General features: G+C 46.6%; 1 protein-coding gene across 2 annotated transcripts in view; it reads left to right on the top strand.

Annotated features, from left to right (window-relative positions):
* The window catches only part of TRRAP (transformation/transcription domain associated protein), a 157,018-nt gene that overhangs the window by 48,879 nt on the left and 87,192 nt on the right, over nt 1-20,947 (top strand). The window contains exons 28-43 of one of the 2 annotated variants that reach the window (XM_066576375.1): nt 509-605; nt 2,012-2,133; nt 2,675-2,845; nt 4,907-4,975; nt 8,996-9,115; nt 12,402-12,521; nt 12,750-12,920; nt 13,536-13,717; nt 13,803-14,001; nt 16,128-16,256; nt 16,360-16,626; nt 17,022-17,228; nt 18,545-18,700; nt 18,788-18,922; nt 19,051-19,161; nt 20,365-20,511. In XM_066576375.1, coding sequence (XP_066432472.1) covers nt 509-605; nt 2,012-2,133; nt 2,675-2,845; nt 4,907-4,975; nt 8,996-9,115; nt 12,402-12,521; nt 12,750-12,920; nt 13,536-13,717; nt 13,803-14,001; nt 16,128-16,256; nt 16,360-16,626; nt 17,022-17,228; nt 18,545-18,700; nt 18,788-18,922; nt 19,051-19,161; nt 20,365-20,511 — 2,403 coding nt within the window. Of the gene's footprint in view, nt 1-508; nt 606-2,011; nt 2,149-2,674; nt 2,846-4,906; nt 4,976-8,995; nt 9,116-12,401; nt 12,522-12,749; nt 12,921-13,535; nt 13,718-13,802; nt 14,002-16,127; nt 16,257-16,359; nt 16,627-17,021; nt 17,229-18,544; nt 18,701-18,787; nt 18,923-19,050; nt 19,162-20,364; nt 20,512-20,947 lie in introns of both variants that reach the window. The other variant, XM_066576374.1, reaches the window with a different exon arrangement.

Genomic DNA, 20,947 nt, shown 5'->3' with positions numbered 1-20,947 from the left:
TGGATCACGGGATCGGGTGAGTATAAAAAATACATTACCCGGCTTCTTCTTACCTCCCCTAATCGCACCACAGCTTAGTTTATGGTCCCTTAGGGAATATGAGGGATTCCCTCTAATAAATGTCTAGGAGGACTAACAAAAGAACAGCGAAACAGAGTTCAGAAATGTTATCTAATGAGGAATACAAGTATTTTAAAGAGCCAGTGATGGTGGCCCAGCAGCTGTACTCTCCCCCCGAACCAATGTCTTTTGTTGCCAAATATTTAAAGAGACCCTCTGATGCCAGGGGCAAAATTTGTCCAATACCCGGAGGGGTGGGGAAGTATTGACTTTCCAGAGCTTGACTTGTTGGTCAGTACAAGTTGTTAAGTTCTGGATTGAAGTTGCAGAACTTGTCAGTAGGGGGGATTTTATGGAGTTCTTGAATAAGGCTATCCTGTAGTTTGTACTTTTCCCCAGATGTTGTTTAATTCTTTGTGCTCTTTGAAACTTTTCTTTTTGCTTTCAGCTCCTAAATTTGTGTGAAGCCGAAGATGCAACACTCATGAAGCTACCGTGTTATAAAAGCCTTTCTTCCCTCGTGCCGCTGAGAATTGCTGCTCTAAGTAAGTCTGTTGGATTTCAGTGTGAACTGCTGCAAGTAACTTCCTAGAAAACTTTGGGTTTAACTATTTATATGTTGTTGTGTTTCATTTAAAAGCGTTGCTGTCTTGACGACCCTCTTTCATAGGTCCACAGAGTGTAGAGGCACTAACTAAGCAGGAAGCTCGGTCATACATGATCTGCTCACGTGTGAAAGGATGGTCATTCGTTTCAGTGCATGTGATACTACAATTACCCTGTAGAGGTTGCCACAGAGGAAACGTAGAGCTGGCTTCATTTATTTCTGGCATGGCCAGGGTGCTGATGGAACTGGTCATTAAATGGGTTGTCCATTTGTAAACTGTTGATGGCCTTAGGATAGGATCACTAGTAAATTGGCAGGGTTTCATCTCCTGGGATCACTACCAGGCCAGTGCACTTATGCAGTGAGCTTTTTTTTCTGCAGGAAGCAGACAGCTTCATTTCCACTGCAGTGGCCAGGCTTGGTATTGTAGGCCGAGTTCTCGTTCAATTCAGTGGGACCGGTCATCAATATCTGGGCCATAGAAAACGTAAGCCTGTCATTGCATATGAAGCTGCTCTAGCAACCCCAGCATTAGATAGGCACCAAGGAGAAAAGTATGGTTGTTCCTAATATTTACATAATAATGCAGTTTTCAGTGAGAAATCACAGATTTTCCGCTAGCTATATGCATATAAGCTGCAAACTGTCCGATGTGCGATCTTGCGGCTCGTGATGGTCGTGGCTTTCTCCTAAGTCCTCTTTATCCCCTCCCCTTGTCTAATCAGTGATGTTTACAGATGTAGCAAAGTCTTTCTTGACCATTTATAATCCTTTGATAATTTTCAGCAAGGCGTTATCTTAAACCATTGAAAAGCCATTATTTTAACCCAACAGAGTCATTGTAAAGTTATTGAAAGAGCAAATAAACTGTGGCACAAAGCATTTTCTTAAGAGTCAAGTTAAACTTTGCTAGATCTGTACAAACTGGAGAAAATGGAGAAGAGAGGCAATATGAGTTGCAAGACCGCCCATCTGTCTGCACACGGGACGCAAAAAATGGGTCATATCTCCGTGAAGGCTGCTTTTACTCCTTAGCGCCGATCGCTTGTTGTGGCAGCTTTAGAGGCTTCATAAGCAATGACAGACTTCTTTTTCAGTTGGTTGTGCTGAAAAGGCTACCCCTGTTCAAACATGTTATTTGGGCATATGAGAGGGCAGCCATGTGAATAGCCAACAGGCTGTTTGCCAGGGGGTAACAGGAGCGGGAACAAAGCGGTTTGCATGAGAACCGCATTGTGAATGTCAAACTCCCTTTAACTTTTCATCTTTTTTTCTTAATGTTTTCAGTATGTATGTAACTTTTTGGAATATCCTAGTCCTAAGTTTTTGGTTTTATCTCCACAGATGCTTTAGCTGCCTGCAACTATTTGCCGCAGTCAAGAGAGAAAATCATCGCTGCGCTGTTCAAGGCTCTTAACTCCACAAACAATGAGCTTCAAGAGGCCGGAGAAGCTTGTATGAGGAAGGTGAGGCGAACACCAGTATGTCTGCATTCATTTTCCTTCTTGCTTCCAGATGCTTAGAATACATGTTTAAGACCGGTGCATGCTTATTATACTCTACCGATGACTGTCTGACTACCGGCTAGACGACCAGAGAAAAAAAACGTATTTAGAGCAGAGCTATGACATGTACCCAGGATTAATGGTGATTCTTCAGCAATGGCCCTGAGAGCTGTCAGGTTGTCATGGTGATCCCAGGTTCTTCCGGCTAAAAGGAATAAGGAGTCAGGCTGGTGATCAAGCTGTGTAATTGAAGACACTGCATAGAAGTCCATTAAAATTCCAATAATCTGGCATATGAGAATTCACCATTTCTAATAGTCTAACACTTTATTTCCCCTCTTTTTAGCGGATTTGTCAGGGTAATGCTTTAGCTAAATGCCGCATATTATTAGCACAGATCCAAAGGGTTATTCGGAAGCGCAACACAAAAAATGTCGCATTTTGCTTAATAACCTCCTTACAAAACATACACCAAAGTGGATGTTTATATTTTTCTGTGTAGTTTCTAGAGGGAGCCACTATAGAAGTGGACCAGATACATACGCACATGAGGCCTCTTCTGATGATGCTTGGAGACTACCGAAGCCTGACCCTCAATGTCGTCAATCGCCTGACCTCTGTGACCCGTCTCTTCCCCAACTCCTTCAATGATAAGTTCTGTGATCAGATGATGGTAAGAGACATGTAGTGAAGTGCACATACACCATGCACACCTTCAGCTTTAATTTAAAGGGGTTTTCCAAGACACTTTTTTTTTTCTTTAATTTTTTATACATGACCTGTCCTTAGGATATGTCATCAATATCAGATTTGGTGGGGAACCGGAACCCCTGCTGATCAGCTGTTTGTTGGAGCCATTAGGTATTAGGACTAGCACAAACCTATATGTTGTGGAGTGGCCATGAGCAGTACTGCAAGCTTGGTCCCTTTCAAGGACTGAGCTAGGGGTATCATTCTGGGCCGCAGTGCTAGTTCTGATGCACAGGAGCTCCAACTAACAGCTGATAGAAGGGCGGAAGGGGTTAGACCCCATCCAAACTTAAGCCCAATGTCCACGGGCGGGTTTGATGTGCGTGGAAGATCCGCAAATCAAGCCGCCCATAGGGAAACATGGGCGTCCGCAAATGAAATAAAGCATGCTGATTTGATTTGCAGACCTTTTGGTCCAGAAAAAATATCGCAGCATGCTCTATTTCAGTGCGGATCTCGCACGGGCAGCTTCCATTGATCTCAATGGAAGCTGTCCGATCCGCGGCCTGTTTAAAAAAAAAAAGTACTGCGCATGCACACTGGCCGGTGCTTCCGCATGCATCCACAGACCAGGAAATAGAGGACCCGGACAGGTAACGCAGTGTCATCGATCGTGGGCAGGGTGAGATTCTGCTGCAGGCTCCCGCATGCGGATTCCGATCCGCCCGTGGACATGAGGCCTTAGGGTTGTCTTGCTAGATCTCCCATCCAGTGCACCTGTTGAGACCTTAATTTGCACCTGTCCAGGTGGCCTTCATTCATAATCACTTATGCATCCTAGATGGACAGATTGTTTGATTAAAATCTCTGAAGTGTAAGTGACTTGGGGTTATACTGTGACGCTTCAGATGCTTTTTTTTTTTTTTTTGTAGCAGTCTATAATGGCCAAAAATAGTGTTAATCCTCATATACTTTTTAAGCTTATAAAGAAAAGTCATGTGAAAGTGTTGGATACACTTGGGGGCTGCATTCAGACGAACGTATATCGGCTCGGTTTTCACGCCGAGCCGATATACGTTGTCCTCGTGTGCAGGGGGGAGGATGGAAGAGCCAGGAGCAGGAACTGAGCTCCCGCCCCCTCTCTGCCTCCTCTATGCACCCCTCCACTATTTGCAATGGGTAGAGGCAGGGCGGGGGCGAGGCTACGTTACGAGAATTAGCCCCACCCCCACTCCGCCTCTCCCCATTGCAAATAGTGCAGGGGGGTGGAGAGGAGGCAGAGAGGGGGCAGGAGCTTAGAGCACTGCTCCCGGCTCTTCAATTCCCCCCCCCCCCCTCCTGCACATGAGGACGACGTATATCGGCTCGGCGTGAAAACCGAGCCGATATACGTTTGTCTGAATGCAGCCTAAGGGTGCATTCAGACAACCGTATATCAGCTGGGTTTTCATGCCCAGCCGATATACGGCGTCTCTCTCTGCAGGGGGAGGAGGATGGAAGAGCCGGGAGCAGTGCTCTAAGCTCCCGCCCCCTCTCTGCCTCCTCTCCACCCCCCTGCACTATTTTCAATGAGTAGAGGTGGGACGGGGGCGGAGCTAATTCCCGGAACTTAGCCCCGCTCCCGTTCAGCCTTCTCTCATTGCAAATAGTGCAGGGGGGTGGAGAGGAGGCAGAGAGGGGGCGGGAGCTCAGAGCACTGCTCCCAGCTCTTCCATCCTCCTCCCCCTGCAGAGAGAAACGCCGTATATCGGCTTGGCGTGAAATCCCCAGCCGATATACAGTCGTCTGAATGCTCCCTAAGATCTAGAAAGTCACAAGAATTTCAGGATACAGCTCCCCCTACAGATTGATTCTAAGTCTACATGCTGTTCCCACACACTGAGTCTGTCACACATCGTAAATAATCACATAATTCAATAATGGTCCGGCTGCCTGAGGATAACTTCTAATTTAAATAATGCAGGACTTCCTGAAGAGTTTTAATGTAACTAATCAGGTCCTTGACTATTCCTCTAATCTGTTAAATTGATCATTGTCCCCATAGCAACACTTGCGGAAATGGATGGAAGTTGTGGTCATCACCCACAAAGGAGGACAAAGAAGCGAGGGAAATGTAAGTATTGTTCGCTCTGACTTTCAGGATACTTTTTTATTCTTCTTCACCATTCTCGGCATTACAGTAAGATAACTTATTGGCGATCCAATTAAGCAGGTTAAATGTGTCCTAGACGGACAGGAAATCCCTTACCTAGAGAAAAATGGAATGAGAATAAATGTGTAATTGATTTTTTGAGAGTTTTGAACATGTCCATCGTTAGTGATGTTTGGTTTGCGGCACTGGGATAAATGAATGACCCTGCCAGCTATTATCCGCTGTCCTGAGAGATGACACTGATGTCTTGACCTAGTCTCCTGTATCCTTGTAGATGTGCCACCTGTCTGCATATTAACTATAAGATGTCGCTGTGTGTCTCTGAGCCGGTTTATATTATGACTGTAATGTATTCTGTGCTCTTTGTCATGCTTCTTGGGTTTATGGGTGTACTTGATAAATGCAGTTTTCATATATTATTGGGGTTTGTCATGAGTTGATGTTTATTGTAGTATTGATGTCACTGTGTCCTCTATGCAAAGTGCAAGCAGCTGCTTGGCAGGAGTGATGGGAGTACCCTAGAGTCTCATTGATAGCCTATCTTAAAGAGTAGTTGCACTTCAATTTTTTAATGTACCCCTCTTTAGCTTTGAAGATGAGGCTCAGAAGTCCGTCTTCACCTAACTGCATTGCAGAACAGAAAGCTCCAGCTGTGCCTGCACTGTTCTCTCTAGTGCAGACACAGCTGCTCCGTATATAACTGTTTATTAATAAATGTCTGCCTTATATTTTATTGATTATCAAACATTCTTGGTCTTCCTGTGCTCCGCTTTTCTGTCCCACGGTGTTGGTTTTATTAATCCCTGTCTCCTCTCCTTCCGCCGTGCACCGACGCTGTGTAAAGAAAAGCCGGTCTGTGCTGCAAACGACTTCTCCCTTTTACAGTGCCTGTTCCCCAACAGACCTGATGCACTGTCTGTGTCTCAGTGCACAGTATTGTACACTTGATGCATTGAGGCCCTGACTGTGCATCAGATTGAGTGGAGAACAGGAATGCTCTGAGGAGGAGAAGCCATCTGCAGGACAGAACGGCTTCTCCTTATGCAGTGCATGGAATAGTGGTAGGAGAGGAGATGGGCTAATAAAACCAGCCTCGGGATACGACAGAGCAGCGAGGCACAGGAGGAACAAGTATGTTTGATCAATAAAATTTAAAGCAAACATTTATTAAAAAACTGTTATTTAGAACAGCTGTGTCTGCACAAGAATAAACAGCAAAGTAATAGGCGAAAAGCAGCACTCCAGGGAATTTCTTCAAATAGTTTGCTTTATTGTGCCAACACAGACAACGTTTCGACCAGAAAACAGAACAGGTCTTTGTCAAGTCCTGACAAGAATAAACCGTGCAGGCACAACTGGAAGTCCTTGTTCTGCTATGCAGTTAGGTGAAGATGGCTTTCTTAGCACGGTCTTCACATAGAGAGGTTTTGTATAAATAAAATGTATAGAAATAGGCTGCTAAAACCTATTGCAAAAGTTTTTAAAATCACCTATTCTGTACATAAATTACTTACAGTTACACTTTAAGGAAAGGCTGTTAGTTTTGTAGAGCTGGAGAACCCCTTTAAATACTCTGACTGTCTCATGCTAGTCTTTTTCTTTGTTTGACTGGCATGTGGCATACTTACTGGCATCACCTCTGAGCCCCGTGACAGCACAGTACAACACAGTCTACGCACACTCAAATGTTTTCAGTCCCACACTAGTGTATATTCAAAGTCCAGAAGCCCATTCAGACCATACAACGTATAGTAATTAAAATGCATCTAGGTAGGTGCAAAATAGTCCATCAACTGTAGTACTCCAACATAGAAAAACAGCAATGTTTAGTCTCTCACTGGGATCTTTCTTAAGACTCCTGTGAGGATTAAAATGTTGCACCTTTCCCCCTCCTCTTGTCATTGTGGGGACGCTTCTGGATGCTCCTCCCACCTGCAGGGACGTCACATTGAATGGAGCGATGGCCGAGGATGTGCCTTCGCTGCTCCACTAATTTCAATAGGGCTGCTTGTACTCGGCTATCTACGGCAGTCCTGTCAAAAATGAATGGAGCAACACCACATATTTGTAAATGGCACTCCATTCAATCTGCTATTCACTACGGGGGGTGTAGTAAGCTTGCAATGAGGAGGGCAGGGGAAATGGAACCCCCGTTCTTGGGATTGGTGGGATCTCACAAGTGAGACCTCCACGGATCGGACCTTTCCTGTGGATTGGTGATAAGTTAATAACAACCCCTTTAAAGTTACTTCAAAGGTGCAGCTGCAACCTGGTTTGTTGTACATACTAACAAAATTGGAAGGGGTCTTAAAGGGATTACACGGGGTCCTTTTTTTTCAATATAATTTCTCAGAAATAACACCACTTGTGTATAGAGTAAGCTGAGTATTGTTTTACACCTGAGCCCCATTCTAATGAATTGTTCCTGCAGTACCAAACGCAGTCCATCGGTAGGAGTGATGCTGTTCTTGGGGGGAAAAAAATCAGACCTCTTTTCTATTTTCGTACAAATCGTTTCGAGGGGTCCCGTTACATTGGAAATGCTGTTCCGTCTGAAGGCGGCATGTTATAGAGGAGCTGAGCAAATGGATATATTCGGCATAACCTCTAATTTATTCTTAGAAATGCCTGCTCTGTCTGTACTGTGGGCGGGCCTACTCAATGACTGACCGCTTTCAATCACTGAGGAGACCGCCCACTGGACTCCTAATGTATAGTAAGTGCAGGGAGTTATATAACTAAGTTACAAGTTTCTCCATTAAACTATATACAATCTGCTCAGCTCCTCCTGCTCTATAACATGATGCCTGCACGTAAAACTGCATGTCTAATGTGACCGGTTCCCTTTAAATGACATGTACAGACTACTACAAAGCTGACTCCCTCCGCTTTTGGTCCTCCCACTCCTGAAATTCTCACTGTCCTCTTTTTTTGGTCCAGCCTGCCGTGGAAGGGGTAGAGGTGAGAATTGGAGTTGTCGAGCAGTCGTTGTTGTCCTGGTTTCTTGTATATTGTATTTCTTTCCCTTTCTATGACATTGAGTAAAACTGTGTAGTCCTCAAACCTGTCTTCGTACAATCCGGCAGCGCATGTGTCCATGTCTCTAACGCTCATCCTATGTGGCGATATGGGAGGTCTTGCTCCGTTGCGGGTTCCTCGGGACAGATGTGAGAACCACGTGTTGTATTTTGTAAGAGGTCTTGTGCTTTTGTACCTTCAAGTGTCGTGTGCAGTCATTTTTATGTTTGTTTGTGGCGCCCGTCGTACAGGCAGTAGCTGTACACTTCCTGCATGGCTTAACTGTATGGTTAGGATTCTAAGAGCTGGTGTAAATGACGCTTAATCAATGACCAGCAGTTCTGAAGCTTCTTATATGTCAGTTTTCAAGATCACTTATTCTTGTCAGTGACTGGAAAACTTCTTGTTTACCTAACTTTACTACTCAAGCCTGGCTAATGGTCTTCAGCTGCAACAAGAATGTTTACTTCTCTTCTCAACAAGCAGTGATCTTGAAAATGGTGAAGCATTGAAGAAAAAAGTTTCTTAAAAAGTTTTTAAAAGTTTTTCGTTAAATGTTTGAGCTTTACTTGCATATATAATCAGTAAAACAACATCTGCTAAATAGCGTGGGGGATGGCGAATACACCTAATAATTCCCCCACTTTTTATATGGGAAACTCGCTGTCTTGTAATTTGTTTTTTTAATCCATACCCCCACCCCTTTATTCCTTCAGTAACCGTTCATGCATTTTTGTCATGTTCTGATAATGTTCAGCTCCCATAGCGCCAGGACTATTTAGCAAAATCCAATTTTGGGCTGTAGAAAATCTATATCCCCTTATCCCAGCATCAGCAGCAAGATTTCGTAAAAGGAATAAGAACATCTACAGCCGAGGGGTTTGCATGAGCAAAGTGTCCGCCAGTTTTTCTATATCCCTGATGATTACCCTTGTGACTTTGTGTCCCTTTCTGTTCTTGTAGGAAATGAAGATTTGTTCTGCAATTATAAATCTCTTTCACCTGATTCCGGCTGCTCCTCAGACCTTAGTAAAGCCCTTACTGGAGGTGGTTATGAAAACTGAGCGAGCCATGCTCATAGAGGTATGTCCACACTTTTATCTTGTAACTACAGGGGAAGCTTCTGTTGCACACCACAGGATAGGAGATAACTTGATGATCGTCGGGGTCTTACCTCCTAAAACTCCGATCTTGTCCCCCAATACCTCTCACTGCAGGGTCACTTCTTCCCCTGCAATGACATCAGAATGAATGGAGTGCTGTCCGAGCATACATGATTGGCCTCCATTCATTTCAGTGGGGCTGATGGAAATACCCAAGCTCTTGCTGAAAATAATTGAAACGCTAATGTGACTAGTGCTCTATTCGGTCAACAGGCAAAATGGGACCCCTGTTCTCAGGATCGGTGTGAGTCTGCCTGGTGAGACCCCCACTGATCAGCGAGGTATTCCCTATTCTATGGATAAGGGGATATCTTGCGATTCTATTACAACCACTTTAAAGTTAATCCCTATCCACAAGATAGTGGACAGACATCCACCATTCATGAGAACAGGTCCTGAAGATTCCTGAATGAATGGAGCTGTGGCCGAGCATGTGCAATGGTGCTCCATTTATTCTCTTGCCCTACCTGAGATAGTCATGTTCAAGCGCTTAAAGGGGTTGTCTCGCGAAACAAAGTGGGGTTATACACTTCCGTATGGCCATATTAATGCACTTTGTAATGTACATCGTGCATTAAATATGAGCCATACAGAAGTTATTCCACTTACCTGTTCCGTTGCTAGCGTCCCCGTCTCCATGGTTCCGTCTAAAATCGCTGGCAGCTTGCTTTTTTAGACGCGCTTGCACAGTCCGGTCTTCTCCTTTCAGCACGAGCCGCTTCAGTGTGCTCCCCGCTACAGCTCTTCTGCGCATGCGCAGACGAGCTGTCACTGCTCGGGAGCGCGCTGGAGCGGCCATTCTGTACCATCCTCTGTTAGAGGAAGGTGCAGAAACTGGAGCTGCCGTCCTGAGAAGCCGCCCAGGTGTCCAGCTGTCCCGAGAAGCCGCCCAGGTAAGTGATGGGTCGGGGGTGATGTTCACTGACAGGTGAAGGCCCCGGAGCCCAGCGCTGGGCTCCGGGGCCTTCACCTGGGCTCCGGAACCTAGCGCTGAGCTCCGGGGCCTTCACCTGGGCTCCGGAACCTAGCGCTAGGCTCCGGAACCTAGCGCTGGGCTCCGGGGCCTTCACCTGGGCTCCGGAACCTAGCGCTGGGCTCCGGAACCTAGCGCTGGGCTCCGGGGCCTTCACCTGGGCTCCGGAACCTAGCGCTGGGCTCCGGGGCCTAGCGCTGGGCTCCGGGGCCTAGCGCTGGGCTCCGGGGCCTAGCGCTGGGCTCCGGGGCCTAGCGCTGGGCTCCGGGGCCTAGCGCTGGGCTCCGGGGCCTAGCGCTGGGCTCCGGAACCTAGCGCTGGGCTCCGGAACCTAGCGCTGGGCTCCGGAACCTAGCGCTGGGCTCCGGAACCTAGCGCTGGGCTCCGGAACCTAGCGCTGGGCTCCGGAACCTAGCGCTGGGCTCCGGAACCTAGCGCTGGGCTCCGGAACCTAGCGCTGGGCTCCGGAACCTAGCGCTGGGCTCCGGAACCTAGCGCTGGGCTCCGGAACCTAGCGCTGGGCTCCGGAACCTAGCGCTGGGCTCCGGAACCTAGCGCTGGGCTCCGGAACCTAGCGCTGGGCTCCGGAACCTAGCGCTGGGCTCCGGAACCTAGCGCTGGGCTCCGGAACCTAGCGCTGGGCTCCGGAACCTAGCGCTGGGCTCCGGAACCTAGCGCTGGGCTCCGGAACCTAGCGCTGGGCTCCGGGGCCTTCACCTGGGCTCCGGAGCCTAGCGCTGGGCTCCTGAACCTAGCGCTGGGCTCCTGAACCTAGCGCTGGGCTCCTGAACCTAGCGCTGGGCTCCTGAACCTAGCGCTGGGCTCCGGGGCCTAGCGCTGGGCTCCGGGGCCTAGCGCTGGGCTCCGGGGCCTAGCGCTGGGCTCTGGGGCCTAGCGCTGGGCTCTGGGGCCTAGCGCTGGGCTCTGGGGCCTAGCGCTGGGCTCTGGGGCCTAGCGCTGGGCTCTGGGGCCTAGCGCTGGGCTGAGGGTCTAGTGCTGGGGAGCCGGGAGCGTAGCGCTGGGGAGCCGGGGGCTAGCGCCGGTTACCTGCTGCCTGGCGGTGGGTGACTGGTCGGCGGCTGCGGTGGGTCCGGTCGGCGGCTGCGGGGCGTCGTGTTGTCATGGAGACACAGCTGGCAGCGTCTCGGGAGCGCGCACGTCGGGCTGCAGCGAGCGACGGGAAAAGAGCCGGCGGCCATCTTGGGGAAACTTTTATAAGTTGCTGAAACGCTGGAACGGTAAGTACAAACCAGCTAGAAATGTCATTTACAGGGGGGCTTAGTAATGTATGCTTAATGGGGGGGACTGGGCAAAAAAAAAAATTCACTGCTTCCTCGAGACATCTCCTTTAACTACTTTTGGCAGTCCTGTTGAAATGATTGGAGTGGCTGCATACATTCTTGACCACTGCTGCATACACACAAGAGGACATTGGACCCCCCGTTCTTGTGATCGGTCGGTGTCTCAGCAGTAGTACTATACCACCACTGATCAGACGGTTATCCCCTATCTTCTGGATAAGAATAATGTTTAGGGGTATGAAGTATGGGTGAGTGACAGCATGCTTCAAAACAGAGCAGAACCACAACTGGGAAATCCTTTCTCTACAAGTGACATTTCACAGAACTCTTGGGCTGTATATGCCTGTATGTGAAATGGTGTATAACAGAAGTGGAACATTTAAAATTCACCTCCTGTTTCTTTGCACCCTTATCAGAAATGTATCTCCATTTAAGGGGTTGTTCAAGATTAATAAACATGGCTGCTTTTTTTCCCCCAGAAACCGCTCCACATCTGTCCTCAGGTTTTGCGTGGTATTGCAGCTCAGCCCCATTCACTTAAATAGAACCGAGCTGCAATACCAAACCAGGCATCTAGGGGGCAGACAGTACAACGGCAGAACAATTCTGTTTTAATCTAAAGATTTAAAGCAACCCCCTGGCCCTGGAAAAACAAAGATGGCCGCACCAGATTTTCTGTCTACCTGATACAAACTGTACATTAGTATGCATCATTATTAGTCTAAGGCACTATGTACTGCTTCGACGGACCAGTGCTGGCCAGTAAGAGCAGCATGAACTGTCTTAGACTACCGTTGCGTACTAATGCACATCATACATCAGGCAGTCAGAGAAGCGGCGCAGCCATCATTGTTTGTCCAGGGCCAGGAGGTTGCTTTAAGATTTATTGTGTATGGTAAATAGTCTGTTGTAAAAACTCTGGTTATCCGTAGGCTGGAAGTCCCTTCAGGGAGCCTTTGATAAAATTTTTAACCCGCCATCCATCTCAGACTGTGGAGCTTTTCATGATGGAAGCGACACTGAACGATCCTCAGTGGAGTCGAATGTTCATGGTAAGTTTTTATTGTACCGTGTCTTGTATGTTCTTTTGGGGGGACATGAAGAACTTGTGCCAATCTACATGTCACCTTCATAGTGCTGGCTACACTTATTGTCACAGGCCGCCAGCCGAGGAGCAGAAGTAAGATGGTTGTTGCTCTCCAGATATGATGAAACTTTAGTTGTAAGTGTAGGGAAAACTTTCTTTGTAATAAGTATCTGCACATACATTTTATTTCCAGAGCTTTTTAAAACACAAGGATGCCAAGCCATTAAGAGACGTCCTGGCTGCCAACCCTAACCGGTTCATTACACTCCTGCTGCCTGGAGTTACCCAAACCACTGTGCGACCAGGCTCTCCCAGCACCAGTACTACCACAATGCGACTAGATTTGCAGTTCCAGGCTATTAAGGTAATTTTGTAAAGTACGGATAAAACTGATCTACAATAGTGGTTGTAGGTCTGCTGTACAATGTCTCATTGTTAGGCCGCATGCACATGGGCGGGTCGGAGGCCGCAATGGAATCCGACCGTGTGTCCAGCCGGCATCCGTGCATGCCTTTATTTCTGTATTGTGGATGGTCCACATTTCTCGCCGTCTGACATGCACAGTATAGATTTTTTTTTTTATACTCCTGCTTTTCCCGCGGGCCATCTGCAATGTCTGCAGGTCGGATGGCTTCCATGAACTTCAATGGAAGCCGCCCATGCGGAATCCGCAGAAAAATGGAGCATGCTGCAACTTTCATCCGCAAACGGAAACCGCAATTGGTTTCCGCTTGTGTGCATGAAGAGTCATTTTTGCATGGTATGCTGTGGGTGGTATTTGCTGCGGAATTCGGAAGCGGTCACCCGTTCCGGATTCCGCAATTCAAATCCGCCCCTGTGCAGCCGGCCTTAAGCTGACCAGTGTGCATGCACTTGATTCCTTTTTGTCTCCATTTAGAAGGACCTTCCTATTGCTTTTGCATTGGAAGCTGAAGAGGCGCGACTATTCACCTGCGATCTCAATCTTTATCTCTTCTAGATAATCAGTATTATAGTGAAGAATGATGAGAACTGGCTGGCCAATCAGCATTCGCTGGTAAGCCACTTACGCCGCGTCTGGGTCAGTGATGCTTTCCAGGAACGCCATCGGAAGGACAACATGGTGGCAACGAATTGGAAGGAGCCTAAGCTACTTGCCTTCTGCCTCCTCAACTACTGCAAGTGAGTCCTATTGTAATCTGAAAAGAAGTGACTTTTTATGCCGTTTGCTCTACTCTTATGTGATTTCTTCTTATGGCTTCTCTAGGCGCAATTTCGGGGACATTGAATTGCTCTTCCAACTGCTTCGAGCTTTTACTGGGCGCTTCCTGTGTAACATGACTTTTCTGAAGGAGTACATGGAGGAGGAAATTCCAAAGACCTATAGTATTGCCCAGAAGAGAGCACTATTCTTCAGATTTGTCGAGTTCAGTGATTCTAACTTTGGAGATGAACTCAAGGCTAAGGTGATTGTTATGATAGTAGATACACTCCCTCTTCCTACTATACTGTTGATAGATTACTGCCTAAGTGGCTTGCCAAATCGGGAGTAGAGGAAGAACTTACCTGTTTTCAAATGTCCAAATTTCTTTTCCTCGCCTGTGACATTGAGGGATACAGCAAGTCCTTGGGTATAGCTGCTGCCAATAGGAGGCGACACTGAATACTAGATATATTTTTATTACATATAGAAAATTCATACAAAGAAAAAACATAAAAATACACACAAATATAAAAACGCATTAAAGCTAAAAAATCCCCACATAATGATATACAACCCCTGAGAGCATAATAAAAATCATAATAGATGTATATATCACTAGTTATGTCCAAGGCAATAGCCATCAATGCAACCCCAGTATAACCCCCATCCAGGAGGAAAAGGCAAAGTGCATGTTAAAAATGGTGCAGAGAGTTTTAAATACCTATTAATGGTATAAGGATCCCCAGGGTTCCACCATAATGTGGGGAATAGACCCCTGACGCACGTTTCCGACAACCTCCTTCAGTGGGGTACTTTTTTCCGCCACTACATAAATTAAAATCCAACTCTGTGTGATCCCTAAAAATCTGGTCAAACTTAGAGGACCAGGACTCATCTTGAGCTTTTAGGTCCATATGTTACAAATGACCTGCAAAAACTGTGGGGAAAAAACGCACAGATAAATATAAGTGGTTTAAGGCCTCATGTCCACGGGGAAAATCAGGCCCGCTACGGATTCTCCATGGAGAATCCGTAGCTGGTCCCTCCTGCCCCGCGGACATGAGTGCTTAAAATAAGAATAACTTGCCCGCAGCGGACCGGGCAGATCTTTTCTTCTTCATGGCCGGATCTTCTTTCTTCGGCCGATGGATGTGCTCGGCACGCCGGGCCGAAGTAAAAAGATCCGGCCGTGAAGAAGAGAAGAACTGCCCGGTCCGCTGCGGGTAAGTTATTCTTATTTTAGGTCTCCCGCGGATCCGGACGGTTTCCATAGGCTTCAATAGAAGCCTGCGGGAGCCGTCCGCGTGGGAGACCCGCACGAAAATGGAGCATGTCCATTTTTTTTCATGCTCCCATTTAAAAAAAAAAAAAGACTTTTATTGACCATCCGTGGGTATTTATCTACCCGCGGGTGGTCAATGCATCCCTATGGGGTGCGGATCCGCGTGCGGGTGATCCGCTGCGGATTTTAAATGCTATTTTGCCCGTGGACATGAGGCCTAACAAAAGCTGCAGGGCATCACAAATCACATATCAGGGGGTAGCGAATATCTGTTTCATACAACCCATATAAATAACAAAAAGTCCCTCCCATAATACATAGCAAACAGAAGAAAATCAAACTGGAGTGCAGGACTTATGAAAAAAATAATAAAAAGAAAAATAGATAATATACGGCCGCTCCGTACTCCTATGTGTTGTGGCGCTGACAGCAGCTGCCCAATCAGCTGATTGTCCAGAGTCCTGAGCGGTGGACCCCAGCTAAATAACTGTTGACCTATGTTGAGGACAGATCCTTAGTAGTATTTGCCTGGAAAACCCTTTTAAAATTTTGTGCTGATAAAGTGCTGGCCATTAGGGGTCAAGTGAAGTCTGTTGGTAGAGACAGAGAGAAGACGAAAAACAGGAAGTGGGGGTGGTTCATGCTGCCTATAGAAGTTTATGGGGAGGGAAGGGGGATAGAGGAGTAAGGAGACTAAGCAGAGAGACTCACAAAGACATACTCCTATAGCTAATAGTGTTTTCTGTCTTATGGCTGCTGAAGTCACATCTACACTGCTCAGTACTTCTCTATATAGTGTCCTCCAGGATAATGATGTTTATGGGGGGGGGGGGGGGGGGGGATGCTGCAGAGAGATGGAGAAAATGTCTTGCTTTCCTACATATGCAGTTTGCGGGAGATATCATAGCAGCTAGTCTATACTCAACAACTCAGGGAAGACTGGGATTTTGAGATCCAGCCAGCTGTAGGGAAAACTGGTGAAAGTTATATATAATGCCCAGATACAGTGTCATTTCTCATGCACACACGGCAGCTTATTCCGAAAAGTCCTCAAAGTGCAGGTACACTTTTAGTGTTTTTAATTTATTGCCAATCCATTTCTTCAGGTTTTGCAGCACATTCTGAACCCGGCATTTTTATACAGCTTTGAGAAAAATGAAGGAGAGCAGCTCTTGGGGCCACCAAACCCCGAAGGAGACAACCAAGAAAGCATCACCAGTGTGTTTATTACTAAGGTAGTACTTTCTATTGACTCTAGTTTATGGGGGGGGGGGGGGGGGGGGGGTGTCAAGCCCAGCCTGCATTTCAGTGATGTCTATGTGCTTTGTCTCTTTACAGGTGTTAGACCCTGAAAAACAGACGGACATGCTGGACTCGCTCCGAATTTACCTCTTGCAGTTTGCGACACTCCTGGTAGAACATGCTCCGCATCACATCCATGACAATAACAAAAACCGCAATAGCAAACTGAGACGTCTCATGACATTCGCCTGGCCGTGTCTGCTGTCTAAAGCTTGCGTGGACCCTGCCTGCAAGTACAGCGGTCATCTTCTTCTGGCTCACATCATCTCAAAATTCGCTATACACAAGAAGATTGTTTTACAGGTGAGGCACCTTTTCAGATTTTGACTATTTGGTTGGTCACTAAGTTCTTAATAGAGATGGGCGAGTATACTCGCTAAGGCACATTACTCGAGCGAGTAGTGCCTTAGCCAAGTATCTTCCCGCTCGTCTCTAAAGATTCGGGGGCCGGCGGCGGTGACAGATGAGTTGCGGGGGAGAGAGAGGGAGAGAGAGTGAGAGAGATCTCCCCTCCGTTCCTCCCCGCTCTCCCCCGCCGCTCGCCGGCCCCCGAATCTTTAGAGACGAGCGGGGAGATACTCGGCTAAGGCACTACTCGCTCGAGTAATGTGCCTTAGCGAGTATACTCGCTCATCTCTAGTTCTTAAGTCTCAATGGTGATTGCTGTCAAATGTTATGTCTCTTGTCTTGTTTGCTAGGTCTTCCACAGTCTCTTAAAAGCACATGCAATGGAAGCTCGAGCCATTGTCCGCCAAGCTATGGCTATCCTCACTCCTGCGGTCCCTGCACGCATGGAAGATGGCCACCAGATGCTGACTCATTGGACACGGAAAATAATTGTAGAGGAAGGGCACACCGTCCCACAGCTCGTCCATATCCTACATTTAATAGTACAGCATTTTAAGGTTTGTTGCATATTAATTCAACGAGTCAACTGATCTACAAGTTGAGTGAATTGTACGTATGGTTTTAAGGAACTCGACTCATATATAAGATATCTGCACTTCCCAATTACGTATGAGTAGACTTCAGATATGGTCCAAAATCTCAGCTATTCAAATTAAATTCCCTCTGGGTATCCATAGAGCCTCTAGGCAACCCGTAGCTCTCCAGGTGTTGTGACACTACAACCCTCAGCGTCCCCTGACAGCCTGCGGCTGATACAGAATATAATCCCATGTATTTAATACAACAAGTCCTTAGCAAATCATTTGGGAACTTGAGTATTCTACCGTATAATAGAATTGGATCGCCTTTATCAAAAGGTTTTCAGAAAAGATTGAGCATGGTAAATTTGTGACAGCTATTCCAGACATTTGAAGTTTCAGACTTTTCTTTCTAAGTGCAGTTTGTCTATTATATAGATCTGCATACCATATAAATAAAAAAAAATATATATTAATAATATTTATTTGTATAGCGCCAACTTATTCCGCAGCATGGGGAACACAAAAATTACAAAAGTTACATGTGGTATTCAGTTATTTGCAAACAAAGGGGTTGGGGGTGATACAGAAGGTGGAGCAACACAGCAATGCAACAATAATGTGCGATATACAGATTTCATGACACAAATGGGGTGGGGGTAGTGGTCACACCAAATATTGAAGTGATTTAGGGCTAATGCCCGCGGACGGATTTCTGCCGCGTTTCATGCAGCGGAAATCTGCAGCGTTATCCCGCAGCTATTAGGTTCTATTGAACCTAATAGCTCCATGTTCATGCTGCGGAATTCAACCGTGGAATTCCGCAGCTTGAGAGAAACCGCGGCATGCTCTAATTGTCGCGGGAAAAAACGCGGCCAGCTTCCAGTGTAGTCAATGGAAGCCGTCCATCACGCAATACTTCCGCTGTGAGCACAGCTGAAGTATCGCGAGATAACGCAGCACTGCCCACCGTCACTGTACTGTGCATATGCATCGGCTCGCCAGACGGGAATCGCGGAGCCGGAGAGGTGAGTAGGGGGCCTTTGGGGGAGCGCCGTGTCAAACTCCGCTGCAATATTCTGCTGACTGAGTCCGACATGGCCGTGGGCACGAGGCCTTAAATTTCTCTTCTGTTCAGTCACTTTGTATTTTGTTAATAAACTATTAACATTTCTATTTTTGAAAGCATTTTTACTTTGCAACATTTTTTTCCTCACCTGCCTAAAACTTTTGCACAGTGCTATAAGTGTAGACTTAATAATAATAATAATAATAATAATAATGTGTAATTTCAGGTTTACTATCCCGTACGGCATAACCTGGTGCAGCACATGGTTAGCGCAATGCAGCGATTGGGGTTCACTCCAAGCGTCACTATCGAACAGAGAAAATTGGCTGTCGACTTGGCAGAAGTTGTCATCAAGTGGGAATTGCAAAGGATAAAAGACCAGGTAAAAGGACGCTGCCGTGATCTGATGCAGGTGGGTTCTTGGCCTGTACAATGTAATCATTTAATCTTGCTTTGCCGCTTCCCTTAGCCTGATTCTGACATGGATGCAAATGGTAGCGGCGACGCTGGCAGCTCCAGTGCAGGAGGAGTGAAGAGGAGCATGACGGTAGATGCCAGCCAGGAAGTGAAGCGTTTCCGAACGGCCACGGGGGGAATCAGCACAGTAAGCTTGTTTACCATCAGCTTTTCTTGTATTGGTCTCCCACCTCCAGTTGGATTCACCTGAAGTATCGTTGGCTCTTTTTCATGCTCACAAACCAGAAATTCAGGACTTGATCTTTCTCATTGCAGGTTTTCGGTCGGAGCCAGACACTCCCAGGGGCAGATGCCGTTATTACAAAGCCTATTGAGAAGCAGCACACTGATACTGTGGTGAATTTCCTCATTAGGATAGCGTGCCAGGTACAAATGTTGAAGCATCTTATCAAGTTCTGCAACATTTCTGTTTAATGCTTTCTTAGGGAAGTTATCCTTTTCCTTCTACGTCTGTAGTGTTCTTATATTTACAATCAGTTGGATGATCAGGCGTTGGTACCCTTATTTCACATACAGTATCAAGCATCCCAATCAATAATGTAAATCATCAGTTATCATGGTTGAAGCCAGGGCTACATAATTTCTAGGATATGATGAGCAGTGGATGTCTGGAGTATGGCGTTTACAGCTACTGCAGCTCTGCTGTTTTCCTTCATTGCTTTTACTTGCACAGCCAACCACCATGCAGAACAACTGCAGCACCGTTCATGGGAATTGGAGGCAGCTGCAGTCCCCTGCACAGCCAGGGGGCGGAGCGCTGAGTCAGGATTGATGGGGGTCTCTGAGATTAGGCTGCCATCAATCATAAAGTGATGTTATCTCCTAGGGATATGATATGAGTTTGATCTGTCAATTCCTTTTTTTATGCTGTATCAGATAGCAGAGAGCACTTCTACACAGGACAACTTGTTCCCGTCCGTCACTCACTGGGTTGACGATAGTCCTAGAAGTCAGACTCGCACCGATTCATAATGTTATGTCAATTCTTAGCGATGTGTTGTAATATTACAAGATGATCGTAGTTTTTAAATGCAAATTTAGGTAGTATGAAATACATATGTACATAGGAGTATCGACTCTTTCCCCGTACCTTTTTATCTCTCCCAGTTTACAGTCCTAACAGTACGGATACCTTATGAACAAAACTATTCGCATATATAGAGATTATACACTATATGCAACCGATAGCGGCGACATCGAGTGTATCACTCCGTTTGTGGTTGACCACCTATGACAAATGTCCCCGCTCCCGATCATGTGACCATCTCTATTGATCGAAGGAGAGGCGCTGGCTATCGGCTCACTCCATTAACCTGCTATCAGCTGCGTTCTCTTTGTGAGACAGACTATAGTCAAGTTGCTCTTTCTGCATTATTGTGGGTTCTCTTTGCTGTTAATGATCATTGTCTTTCTGTCTATACTGAGAAACATTAGGATGGCGTTATTCAGTGGGATTTGTCTGTCCATCATTCTGTAATGTCACATTGCTTCCTTTACCTCGTCCATAAAATGCTATGGAGTATGTTTCTTGTCAGCAGTCTATGATGCCTGTCGATTCCTGTTGTGTAGGTGAATGACAACTCAAATACGGCTGGTTCTCCAGGAGAGCTGCTATCTCGACGTTGCGTCAACCTGCTGAAGACCGCCCTGCGTGCCGACATGTGGCCCAAATCTGAGCTGAAACTGCAGTGGTTCGATAAGCTGCTAATGACTGTGGTGAGTCTACCCGGTGTCATACTGCTGCCATGTCCATAAATGAGTACACTGTCCTATGGGGGTATCTTTGTTCTCCTGTAGCATTTTTAGGGTTTGATCTACATATTTTACCTCTACTTGGACACATACTTGGAGCATAGTAGATGGAGGGGCACAATGCTCAGCCAAACGCTTCTGCCCCTTTGTGTTGATGAGTTAATAGGTGGCCAAGGGTAATACCCCTTCCTTAAATCTAGGGGGTTATAGGAGTTGTCTGGTTACTTCGTGAAATTAAATGTTAGTTACAATTGGCCTAAAATAACAAATTAAGTAGTACTTGCCCATCTTTGTCCCTAACGATCCAGCGCTGCATCCCCATCTGGTCTCTGTTGACTGTAGAAGTTAGGTAACCGCTACCTGTCAAGCAGAGGCCACAGCATCACTGTTCAGAACTCCT

Source organism: Eleutherodactylus coqui, chromosome 8 (assembly GCF_035609145.1).
Source record: "Eleutherodactylus coqui strain aEleCoq1 chromosome 8, aEleCoq1.hap1, whole genome shotgun sequence".
In the NCBI taxonomy this organism is placed as follows: Eukaryota; Metazoa; Chordata; class Amphibia; order Anura; family Eleutherodactylidae; genus Eleutherodactylus; species Eleutherodactylus coqui.
This window is presented reverse-complemented; position numbering and strand designations above follow the sequence as displayed.